The sequence below is a fragment of the Fundulus heteroclitus genome, unplaced genomic scaffold (genome assembly GCF_011125445.2).
Source record: "Fundulus heteroclitus isolate FHET01 unplaced genomic scaffold, MU-UCD_Fhet_4.1 scaffold_58, whole genome shotgun sequence".
NCBI classification, from domain to species: Eukaryota; Metazoa; Chordata; class Actinopteri; order Cyprinodontiformes; family Fundulidae; genus Fundulus; species Fundulus heteroclitus.
The window spans coordinates 2,059,932-2,072,813 of NW_023397011.1; the positions used below are offsets into that span (position 1 = coordinate 2,059,932).

The window sequence follows — 12,882 nt, forward strand, 5'->3', positions numbered from 1 at the left end:
ATCACTCTAGCTGAAAAAGTATAAGAGATATCAAATTAATTCTTTCACTGTGAGTATCAGCAGGCTTTTGAGGACTATGTTGCTCATTTTTATGTTTGTACAAAAATCGGTGTAGGCACAGCGACGATGTAAAAAAGTGGATCATTTGGGGTGATGGAGGTCCAAAGCGTCTTCAGGTTTTTGCAAATTCGCTACTCCCGAACAAATTGTTCCTGCGGAAAAACCGTAACAGTTATCCACAAAATTCCTTTTTTGTGAGTGCCAGAAGGGTTGGGACATTCATATGTGAAAGTCTCATGCCTGTACATCAAACGGTTTAGGAGTAGCGACAATGCGAAAACGTGTGATGTTTTGGATTTTCAGACGTCATTTTTCAAAACCGCTCCATAGGAAATGAATGGGGGAGGTTTCGGGTTTGTGTCGCTCTGAGGTGATTTGCGAAAAATCTATAAATGCTACACCAATGACGGTTACATTTCCTGAATCCAGACAAAAATTCCTACGTTTTGATGTATAATTCATGTGGATAGGTTGAAAATTGAGCGAGTGAGAAGAAGTTGTTCGGAGAAGAAGAATTTGTTGAATTTCTAGAGTGCGCACTCTATAACTGCCTCCTTGACGACCATAGCAACGCATGTTATTTGCTGAATTTCTTGAAAAGCCAAAATTATTTTAAGGAGGTACTATATGAAAATGGTAAAAGATATGAAAAAGCTGAAATAGACCATAATAGCTGAAAGATATCACTACATTTTAAAAGTTGAATGGCGTTTCTAGCTGAAAGTAGGCTGAAGCAGTAAGCTGTCAAAAAGCAGCTGAAATGAGCGGAATTTTAGTGAATTACATTCATTTCCTATGGGAGAAAAAAAGCTGAAAATTTGCAGAAAAAGCTGAATATTTTAAAAAGTTGAAGAGTTAAAAGTACAAAAAGACATAGCCATCCATTCCAGAAGAAGCTGAATAGTTTAAAAGTTGAATGGTTGAAATCGGAGAAAAATTATAGGAGGAGAAGCGAAGCAAAGTTTAAACAGTAAAAACGCATTTGGAAGAATAAACAGGAACTAGAAAAATTTGCATTTCCTGCGAAAATGCACTGTGAATGCAGATAGCTGAATGATTGAGCAAAAGATGCAGAAGATCTTTGAAGAAGAGAAAAAAATAGCTGAAAAGCATTGAAGAAGTTGAAAAAGTTGAAGAATTTGAAAAAGTTGGAGAATTTGAACATGAAAGAACAATAGCTGAATGATTAGAAGAAGAAATAAACTAAGGGAATGGCACCAAACATCTCCTAACTCATTCTAAACACTGAATCATTTAACAAAGCAGAAGTAGAATTTCAAACTTGAATATACTGTAGCCATATGTGGGCCTGCATTTCTAGGAGCATAAGGGGTTTCGCCCCCATTGAAAAGCATTGGATGTTTGACACCTCCTAACTTGGAGATGCTTTACGTGACGAGGCCCAAACTTATTGTGGAGCATTCTGTATAAAGGAGGTACAGACTCTGTAAAGCAGAAGTTTGTCCGAGCTTCCTAGAGCTACTTCCAATTAGCAACATGCTAACCATTAGCCGCTAACATGGTTGTGCTCAGGATCACCGGGTGATTGTACTCTGTGAGTTTGGTCCAAATCCTGTACTGGGAAGTGCCTCAAATAGGGGTGCCAATACTTAATGTCGCCAAACGTCACCAAAGTTCATGGGTCAGATTGGCCTTCTTTAGCAACTCAGCCTCACCACATCTGGGCCCAGAACTCAATATTTGACCAAAATGTTCAGTAGCGCCATTTCCCACAGGTGGGTGGTGCTGTATTGGCCAATTGGGTCGTGTCTGGGCATCATGCCAGGTCCTGTTGGAAGCAAAGGCCAAATAGGAAAGCATGTGAAATCCAAAATGGAGTAGAAAAATGACACATAGCTGAAAGTCACTTGAAAATTTTAAAATGTCAAGAGGAAGTGAATGTGCGAATTTCAGATTCCTACATTAATCACAGCAACTGCGGTGAGCGTCGAAAGTTGCCATTGTATCTCAATTGATCCTCTCCCTCTGGCCCTTAGAGTTCCGTCGTCATGGTAACTCACTCACACACCTGCAGCGGCCAGTCTACCAAAGTGCAGAGACTTTGCTCACAATATGTCCCATTGGGTTATAATGGAGAACTTTGCCTCGCACAACGCTCCATATCTCCTGATCCGTAAATGGTAGAGACGTAATCTTTTCTGCGTTTCTTTCTTAACGGATAGGGGAAGAAGACTTGCTATCGGTTTTTGCTGGAAATATTTTAATAAAGGCGTAAAAAATTATGATCTAAAGGGGTTTTTTTAAGGAATTTGCAAAATCCTCTAAAAACAGTCCCGAACAAATCACTCTAGCTGAAAAAGTATAAGAGATATCAAATTAATTCTTTCACTGTGAGTATCAGCAGGCTTTTGAGGACTATGTTGCTCATTTTTATGTTTGTACAAAAATCGGTGTAGGCACAGCGACGATGTAAAAAAGTGGATCATTTGGGGTGATGGAGGTCCAAAGCGTCTTCAGGTTTTTGCAAATTCGCTACTCCCGAACAAATTGTTCCTGCGGAAAAACCGTAACAGTTATCCACAAAATTCCTTTTTTGTGAGTGCCAGAAGGGTTGGGACATTCATATGTGAAAGTCTCATGCCTGTACATCAAACGGTTTAGGAGTAGCGACAATGCGAAAACGTGTGATGTTTTGGATTTTCAGACGTCATTTTTCAAAACCGCTCCATAGGAAATGAATGGGGGAGGTTTCGGGTTTGTGTCGCTCTGAGGTGATTTGCGAAAAATCTATAAATGCTACACCAATGACGGTTACATTTCCTGAATCCAGACAAAAATTCCTACGTTTTGATGTATAATTCATGTGGATAGGTTGAAAATTGAGCGAGTGAGAAGAAGTTGTTCGGAGAAGAAGAATTTGTTGAATTTCTAGAGTGCGCACTCTATAACTGCCTCCTTGACGACCATAGCAACGCATGTTATTTGCTGAATTTCTTGAAAAGCCAAAATTATTTTAAGGAGGTACTATATGAAAATGGTAAAAGATATGAAAAAGCTGAAATAGACCATAATAGCTGAAAGATATCACTACATTTTAAAAGTTGAATGGCGTTTCTAGCTGAAAGTAGGCTGAAGCAGTAAGCTGTCAAAAAGCAGCTGAAATGAGCGGAATTTTAGTGAATTACATTCATTTCCTATGGGAGAAAAAAAGCTGAAAATTTGCAGAAAAAGCTGAATATTTTAAAAAGTTGAAGAGTTAAAAGTACAAAAAGACATAGCCATCCATTCCAGAAGAAGCTAAATAGTTTAAAAGTTGAATGGTTGAAATCGGAGAAAAATTGTAGGAGGAGAAGCGAATCAAACTTCAAACAGGAAAAACGCATTAGGAAGAATAAACACTAAGAAGAAGAAGAAGAATAAAGAACTAGAAAAATTTGCATTTCCTGCGAAAATGCACTGTGAATGCAGATAGATGAATGATTAAGCAAAAGATGCAGAAGATCTTTGCAGAAGAGAAAAATAGCTGAAAAGCATTAAAGAAGTTGAAAAAGTTGAAGAAGTTGAAAAAGTTGAAGAATTTGAAAGAGTTGAAGAATTTGAACATGAAAGAACAATAGCTGAATGATTAAAAGAAGACAAAAACTGAGGGAAAGGCACCAAACATTTCCTAACTCATTCTAAACACTGAATCGTTTAACAAAGCAGAAGTAGAATTTCAAACTTGAATATACTGTAGCCATATATGGGCCTGCATTTCTAGGGAGTATAAGGGGTTTCGCCCCCATTGAAAAGCATTGGATGTTTGACACCTCCTAACTTGGAGATGCTTTACGTGACGAGGCCCAAACTTATTGTGGAGCATTCTGTATAAAGGAGGTATAGACTCTGTAAAGCAGAAGTTTGTCCGAGCTTCCTAGAGCTACTTCCGATTAGCAACATGCTAACCATTAGCCGCTAACATGGTTGTGCTCAGGATCACCGGGGTGATTGTACTCTGTCAGTTTGGTCCAAATCCTGTACTGGGAAGTGCCTCAAATAGGGGTGCCAATACTTAATGTCGCCAAACATGACCAAAGTTCATGGGTCAGATTGGCCTCCTTTAGCAACTCAGCCTCACCACACCTGGGCCCAGAACTCAACATTTGATCAAAATGGTCAGTAGCGCCATTTCCCACAGGTGGGTGGTGCTGTATTGGCCAATTGGGTTGTGTCTGGTTATCATGCCAGGTCCTGATGGAAGCAAAGGCCCAATAGGAAAGCATTTGAAATCCAAAATTGGACAGAAAAGTGACACATGGCTGAAAGTCACTTGAAAATTTTAAAATGTTAAGAGGAAGTGACTGTGCGAATTTCAGATTCCTACATTAATCACAGCCGCCGCAGCGGGCGTCAAAAGTTGCCATTGTATCTCAATGGAGCGTCTCCCTCTGGGCCTCAGAGTTCCGTCGTCATGGAAACTCACTGACACACCTGCAGCAGCCAGTCTACCAAAGTGAAGAGACTTTGCTCACAATATGTCCCATTGGGTTATAATGGAGAACTTTGCCTCGCACAACGCTCCATATCTCCTGATCCGTAAATGGTAGAGACGTAATCTTTTCTGCGTTTCTTTCTTAACGGATAGGGGAAGAAGACTTGGTATTGGTTTTTGCTGGACATATTTTAATAAAGGCGTAACAAATTATGATCTAAAGGAAATTTTTAAGAAATTTCCAAAATCGTCTAAAAACGGTCCCGAACAAATCGCTCTAGCTGAAAAAGTATAAGAGATATCAAATTAATTCTTTCACTGTGAGTATCAGCAGGCTTTTGAGGACTATGCTGCTCATTTTTATGTTTGTACAAAAATCGGTGTAGGCACAGCGACGATATAAAAAAGTGGATCATGTGGAACAATGCAGCTCTAAAGCATTTTCAGGATTTTGCACATTCGCTACTCCCGAACAAATTGTTCCTGCGGAAAAACCGTAACAGTTATCCACAAAATTCCTTTTTTGTGAGTGCCAGAAGGGTTGGGACATTCATATGCGAAAGTCTCATGCCTGTACATCAAACGGTTTAGGAGTAGCGACGATGTGAAAACGTGTGATGTTTTGGATTTTCAGACGTCATTTTTCAAAACCACTCCATAGGAAATGAATGGGGGAGGTTTCGGGTTTGTGTCGCTCTGAGGTGATTTGCAAAAAAATCTATAAATGCTACACCAATGAGGGTTACATTTCCTGATTCCAGACAAAAATTCCTACGTTTTGATGTATAATTTATGTGGATAGGTTGAAAATTGAGCGAGTGAGAAGAAGTTGTTCGGAGAAGAAGAATTTGTTGAATTTCTAGAGTGTGCACTCTATAACTGCCTCCTTGACGACCATAGCAACGCATGTTATTTGCTGAATTTCTTGAAAAGCCAAAATTATTTTAAGAAGGTACTATATGAAAATGGTAAAAGATATGAAAAAGCTGAAATAGACCATAATAGCTGAAAGATATCACTACATTTTAAAAGTTGAATGGCGTTTCTAGCTGAAAGTAGGCTGAAGCAGTAAGCTGTCAAAAAGCAGCTGAAATGAGCGGAATTTTAGTGAATTACATTCATTTCCTATGGGAGAAAAAAAAAGCTGAAAATGGGCAGAAAAAGCTGAATATTTTAAAAAGTTGAAAAGATATAAGTACAAAAAGATATAGCCATCGATTCCAGAAGAAGCTGAATAGTTTATAAATTGAATGGTTGAAATCGGAGAAAAACTGTAGGAGGAGAAGCGAATCAAACTTTAAACAGTAAAAAGGCGGAAGAGGATCTCAATAACTGTGAATGCCTACTGCATTCACAGTAATAAAGAGAAACAGGATCTCAAGAACTGTGAATGCCTACTGCATTCACAGTAACTAGAAAAATTTGCATTTCCTGCGAAAATGCACTGTGAATGCAGATAGCTGAATGATTAAGCAAAAGATGCAGAAGATCTTTGAAGAAGAGAAAAAATAGCTGAAAAGCATTGAAGAAGTTGAAAAAGTTGAAGAAGTTGAAAGAGTTGAAGAATTTGAACATGAAAGAACAATAGCTGAATTATTCGAAGAAGAAAAAACTGAGGGAAAGGCACCAAACATTTCCTAACTCATTCTAAACACTGAATCGTTTAACAAAGCATAAGTAGAATTTCAAACTTGAATATACTGTTGCCATATGTGGGCCTGCATTTCTAGAGAGTATAAGGAGTTTCGCCCCCATTGAAAAGCATTGGATGTTTGACACCTCCTAACTTGGAGATGCTTTACGTGACGAGGCCCAAACTTATTGTGGAGCATTCTGTATAAAGGAAGTACAGACTCTGTAAAGCAGAAGTTTGTCAGAGCTTCCTAGAGCTACTTCCAATTAGCAACATGCTAACCATTAGCCGCTAACATGGTTGTGCTCAGGATCACCGGGTGATTGTACTCTGTCAGTTTGGTCCAAATCCTGTACTGGGAAGTGCCTCAAATAGGGGTGCCAATACTTAATGTCGCCAAACGTGACCAAAGTTCATGGGTCAGATTGGCCTCCTTTAGCAACTCAGCCTCACCACATCTGGGCCCAGAACTCAACATTTGACCAAAATGGTCAGTAGCGCCATTTCCCACAGGTGGGTGGTGCTGTATTGGCCAATTGGGTAGTGTCTGGGCATCATGCCAGGTCCTGCTGGAAGCAAAGACCCAATAGGAAAGCATGTAAAATCCAAAATGCGACAGAAAAATGACACATAGCTGAAAGTCACGTGAAAATTTTAAAATGTCAAGAGGAAGTGACTGTGCGAATTTCAGATCCCTACATTAATCACAGCAACTGCGGTGAGCATCGAAAGTTGCCATTCTATCTCAATTGATCCTCTCCCTCTGGCCCTCAGAGTTCCGTCGTCATGGAAACTCACTGACACACCTGCAGCGGGCGAGTCTGCCGAAGTGCAGAGACTTTGCTCACAATAAGTCCCATTGGATTATAATGGAGAACTTTGCCCCGAACAGTGCTTCATATCTCCTGATCCCTAAATGGTAGAGACGTAATTTTTTTCTGTGTTTAGTTCGTAACGGATAGGGGAAGAAGACTTGCTATCGGTTTTTGCTGGAAATATTTTAATAAAGGCGTAAAAAATTATGTTCTCATTCATAGCATTCGTTTCGATGTCTCACTATGGGATACGCCCCTGCTGCGTATTCCTCAGAAGCATATATCTCATTACGCCAATCCTGATTGGCTGGTGATCGCGACGTCTGCGTCACTCCTCCTATAAGTAGCCTTGCGCTACGACGCTACGTCATTCAAAAACCTCTTCTCGCTTCGAGGCACATCTCAAGAGCAGTCTAGCTTAACGGTCCACGGTCGGGGTACTTAAGCTAACCCCCTTGACAACGGGCGCTAGCTGCTACCGCTCCAGCCTTCACCATAGTCTGGAGCACGGTTCGCCAATATTAGCACGCCAGCTAATATCCGTTCTGATCTGTCACACCAGTCAGCTCAGATTTTCATTTCGGCTAGCACACCAGCTACCGAAATGAATCCTGCTTCTCCTCACACCAGTGGAGGCGGCAGCGCGGAGGCTCGCATCTGTGGCTGCGGGAACAAAATTTCGAGCAAGGACCCACACCAGGTGTGCTCGCAATGTCTGGGGCTGGAACATGCCCGCCTGGCGGTGGAAGCCCCAGGCTCATGTGCGGACTGTTCCCGCTTCACTATGAAGACCCTCCGGAGACGGCTAGCGCGCCAAGCTAGCCTCTCCGGCAAAGACCCGTGTCTGTCTTCGTGTGGGCCGCCGCCCAACGACGACGACAGGGTCGAAGAAGACGTCACCCACGGACCAGACGCCGCGGCCAGCTGGGGTTCCCAGGCAGATTTGGCCACGGCGCTCTCGCCCGCGGAAGACGTCTTGGTGCTGGATTACGAGGATGAAGATGACGCCATCTCGGAGCTCCTCATTTCAGAGGAAGACGACGAGGATGACGGATTTTTCATCCCGAGCCCGCAGGCTGCAAAGCCGTGCGCGCCGTCGGTTACCCGGGAGGGCGGGGAGAGTGCGGCAGCCTCTCCCGCCATGAACCTGGACATGCAGTCAGTGTGCAAACGCGCTGCATCCAGACTCAACATCCCATGGCCTGAAATCGTAGCGGAGACCTCCAGATCCCGCTACGAAGGGAAGAGATTGCCTCAGGCCACCAGGGCGACCAGACAACTGCTCCCCGTTTTCCCTGAGCTTCTGGACGAAGTAGCGGTCTCCTGGAAGGACCGTCCGTTCAGCGGGAAAACACAAATTCAAGGAGCCTCTTCCCTGGACTTTGAGGGCATGGAAAAGCTGGGCATCCAGCGTATGCCCCCAATGGAGCCGTTGGTAGCAGCACACCTGCATCCACGGCTGCCGACGTCCTCGAAGAGCCCCACGTTACCGTCCAAGGCAGACCGCTTCCAGTCCGCCCTGACGGACAGGGGGTATAGGGCAGCGGCGGTCGCGGTGAGAGCGCTGAACGTGTCCTCCATGCTTTCCGCATACCAAGCGGAACTGTGTGAGGACATGGCCGCCAAACCGGACCCTGACGTGTGGGATGAAATTACCGTGATTACGGACCTTTGCCTCCGCGTACAGCGCTGCGCAGTCCAAGCCACGGGAAAATCCATGGGGATGATGGTGCTGCAGGAGAGAGCCAGGTGGCTCAACCTGACCAACCTGTCGGACCGAGAGAAGGAGGAGATCTTGGACATGCCTATCGTGCCGGAAGGCATCTTCGGGTCCGCGCTGGCTTCAATGCAGCAGCGGTGCGAGGCCCGAAAGAAGGAGGACGAAGCGCTCCGTTTCTGCCTACCAAGGAAGACGGAACCTTCCCCTCAGGCGACAGCAGGGCAGTCCTATGCCCAGGCGACGCCCCGGCCCCCTCCCTTCAAGATCCCCAGACGGCCGAAACCCCAGCCCGCTCCATCGGTCCCTTCCGCCCAAGGAGGCAGACAGGGCTGGTCGGGAAAACCGTCAAGGCCTCCGGTAACTCCCCCTGCGGGCCAGCCGGCGCAAGCCTCCAGCCACCAGGTCAGGAGGAAGAAGAGGACGGCCTGACGACGCGGCCCTCTCAAGGGTGCTAGAACTGGACGTTCCCCGTTCACCGGTTCTACACGACCCGCTAACGAATGTGTGTCCCTCGAGACCTCGGCTGCGAGCGGTTTCCCCAGCCAGAGGACGAGGAAGCGCGAGAGATGCGGCGGCTGTTCCTGTCCCTGCGAGTTGCGCAAGCACGCACACATGTTCGAAAATAAACCTTGTTGTCCTGTCGCATCCAGACCGATGGTCGAGGGCGCAGATGAAAACACAAAAAATAAAAATAAACGGATTGGTCACATCACTGCTCCTGCGGGGGACACCTCATCCCCACAGGCAGCAGGTTGGGACCGGCTCCGTGATGCAGTCGGCTCCCTGCGCAGGCGCAGTACCGTCCACTCGCGACGTCCCTGCCCTGCCGCTAGGGGGCCCTGTAAGTCCGCCTTTGAGACCGGAGGGAGACCCAGTAATGACGTCACCCTCCGCCCAAAGAGACAGATGGGCTTCCCTCACGACGTCAGCCTGGGTTCAGCGGACCGTGACACGGGGTTACCGGCTTCAGTTTGCCAGGATTCCCCCTCGCTTTTCGGGCATAGTTCCCACTCAGGCGGAGGGAGAATCTGCTCGCGCGCTGCAGGAGGAAATCTCCTCGCTGCTGAGGAAAGGGGCTATCAGTCCTGTCCCCGCAGAGCAGAAACACAGCGGCTTCTACTCCAGGTATTTTCTGATCCCGAAACGGGGAGGGAAAGGAATTCGCCCTATCCTGGACTTGAGAGCTCTGAACGGTTATCTCCGGAAATACAAATTCAGGATGCTCACACACGCATCCCTGGTACGTCTGGTGCGTCGAGGCGACTGGTTCACCTCGATCGACCTGAAGGACGCGTATTTCCATATTTCTGTGTACCCACCACACAGGAAATATCTGAGATTCGCTTTTCAGGGCGTCTGTTACGAATACACAGTGCTCCCGTTCGGGCTCTCCCTGAGCCCAAGAGTGTTTGTGCGCTGCACCGAAGCGGCGATTGCTCCGCTGAGGAAGCAGGGTATCCGCTTGGCCACATATCTGGACGACTGGCTCCTTCTGGCTCGGTCACAGAGGGAGGCGGTGACGCACACACAGATACTCGTTCGACACCTGCTCGATCTGGGTTTTGTGCTGAACCACGAAAAGAGTGTTTTAGCCCCGACACAGAATATCATCTTTCTGGGTCTGGAGCTGAATTCGGTCTCACTCACCGCTCGTCTGTCCTCAGACAGAGTGCTCAGGCTGAGGTCCTGCCTCGCCTCATTCTGTCTGCTCAGGGCAGTCCCTTTCAGATTGTGCCTGCGGCTGCTAGGTTTGATGGCTTCCGTCATTCTGGTTGTTCCCCTCGGCCGTCTGCATATGAGAGGATTTCAGCGCTGGGTAGCCGCACTCAGGCTTCATCCCGCGCGGCACGGGGCGCGACGGGTGGTTGTCACCTCGGAGTGCATCAGGGCGCTGCGCCCCTGGCGCCGTCCAACCTTTTTAGAGCAGGGTGTGCCGCTGGGTCCGATTGTGTCACGAAAGGTGATCACGACGGACGCGAGCATGTCAGGATGGGGTGGAATTCACGAGGGTCGGTGTGTAAGAGGCCTATGGAGCCAGAGCCTCCGACAGTTCCACATAAATTATCTGGAGCTCTTAGCGGTTTTTCTCTCGCTGAAGCGCTTCCTCCCGCTCATCAGCGGTTGTCACGTCCTTGTGAGAACCGACAACACGACAACAGTGGCTTACATCAACCGTCAGGGGGGATTGCGTTCCCTTCGGTTGCATGCACTAGCTTACAAGCTGATTTTATGGAGCAGCAAGCATCTCCTTTCACTCAGAGCTACCCATGTACCGGGGGTTCTGAACTGCGGGGCGGATATGCTGTCCAGAGGCGCCCCATTATACGGGGATTGGACTCTGCATCCAGCAATAGTGGAACAGGTGTGGTCCCGTTTTGGCAGGGCAACAGTGGACCTGTTCGCCTCCAACGAGAACACTCAGTGTCCGCAGTTCTTCTCGATGCGCGATCAGAACGCACCGCTCGGCGTGGACGCGCTGGCGCACAAGTGGCCCCACGTTCTGCTGTACGCTTTTCCTCCGCTGGCTTTGATTTCCCCCACTCTCGCCAGAGTGAGGGAGCATCGCCACTCGCTGATCCTGATAGCTCCACATTGGCCAGCAATGCACTGGTTAGCGGAGGTATATCAGCTCCTGAGAGGACAGCCTTGGCAACTCCCGCTACGAGTAGACATGCTGTCTCAGGCGAAGGGGACGGTGTTTCACCCTCACCCAGAACGCCTAAAACTATGGGCCTGGCCCGTGAGTGGTATAATTTAAACACAGCAGGGTTGCCTCAGAATGTTATACATACCATTCAGAGCGCTAGAGCTCCCTCCACCAGGTCCCTATATGACTGCAAATGGAGCAATTTTGAAAGATGGTGCTCCAACAGGGATTCTGTCCCTTTTCAGTGTCCCGTTGGGGAAATTTTGTCATTCTTGCAAGAGCTGATTGACAAAAGAATGTCTTTCTCCACAATTAAGGTTTACCTGGCAGCTATTTCCGCATGCCACGTGGGCTTTGAGGGCAAAACGGCCAGCCAACACCCCTTGGTGGGCCGTTTTATGAAGGGAGCGCGTAGGCTTCTGCCGGTGACCAGATCCCTGGCACCTCCATGGGACCTGACAATGGTACTGGATGGCCTCGCGAACCCTCCATTTGAGCCTTTGGAGGAGGCTGATCTCAAGCATCTGTCCCTCAAGACAGTTCTGCTGTTAGCGTTGGTATCTACTAAACGGGTAGGTGACCTCCATGCTCTGTCGGTGAACCCCTCCTGCACCATCTTCGGTCCAGGAGATGCTAAGGTCTCACTGCAGCCCAACCCAGCCTTTGTACCTAAAGTGGTGGGCTCGTTTTCTCCAATTATTCTCACAGCCTTCTCTCCGCCTCCCTTTTCCTCTTCAGAGGAACAGCGGCTGAACAAGCTTTGTCCCGTCCGGGCCCTACGGGCCTACGTGGACAGGACTAGCGGTTTCCGAAGGAGTGATCAGCTCTTTGTGTCCTGGGCAAAGCCTTTTAAGGGCAAGCCCATCTCTAAACAGCGGCTCTCCCACTGGATTGTGGGGGCAATTGCGCTGTCTTATACAAGCCAGGGTCTCCAGGCCCCGGGTGGTCTACGGGCCCACTCCACTAGGGGCTTGGCGACGTCCTGGGCCCTCTTTAGGGGAGTGCCCATTCAGGACATATGTGCAGCAGCGAGTTGGTCTTCACCGCTCGCTTTTGCTCGGTTCTATAAACTGGATGTCTCAGTTCCTAGTGTGGCCTCAGCTGTTTTGGACTCTGAGGCATTACTGGGGCAGGCACATCCTAGTGCTGGGGGTCGCTAGAGATAAGAAGTCTGGCAATACGGGAGTCTCAATATCCCATAGTGAGACATCGAAACGAATGCTATGAATGAGAACTATAGGTTACTGGCGTAACCCCGGTTCTCAGAGTAGCATGAGTGAGATGTCTCACCAGACAACCCTTCTTGCTGGGGCGAAGCGAGAAGAGGTACTTATTTCGAATGACGTAGCGTCGTAGCGCAAGGCTACTTATAGGAGGAGTGACGCAGACGTCGCGATCACCAGCCAATCAGGATTGGCGTAATGAGATATATGCTTCTGAGGAATACGCAGCAGGGGCGTATCCCATAGTGAGACATCTCACTCATGCTACTCTGAGAACCGGGGTTACGCCAGTAACCTATAGATATAAAGAGGATTTTTAAGGAATTTCCAAAATCCTCTAAATACGGTCCCG

General features: G+C 47.3%; 2 protein-coding genes across 2 annotated transcripts in view; one reads left to right on the top strand and one right to left on the bottom strand.

Annotated features, from left to right (window-relative positions):
• LOC105921030 (60S ribosomal protein L22) overlaps positions 1-12,882 on the bottom strand; it is a 44,806-nt gene that overhangs the window by 16,923 nt on the left and 15,001 nt on the right. The gene's annotated exons all lie outside the window — the stretch shown is intronic.
• LOC118561200 lies at positions 7,184-12,487 on the top strand. The gene is made up of 2 exons (XM_036133138.1): positions 7,184-8,167; positions 11,983-12,487. Exons 1-2 carry the CDS (start codon positions 7,545-7,547, stop codon positions 12,107-12,109), a joined length of 750 nt encoding a protein of 249 aa, XP_035989031.1. The 5' UTR covers positions 7,184-7,544; the 3' UTR covers positions 12,110-12,487.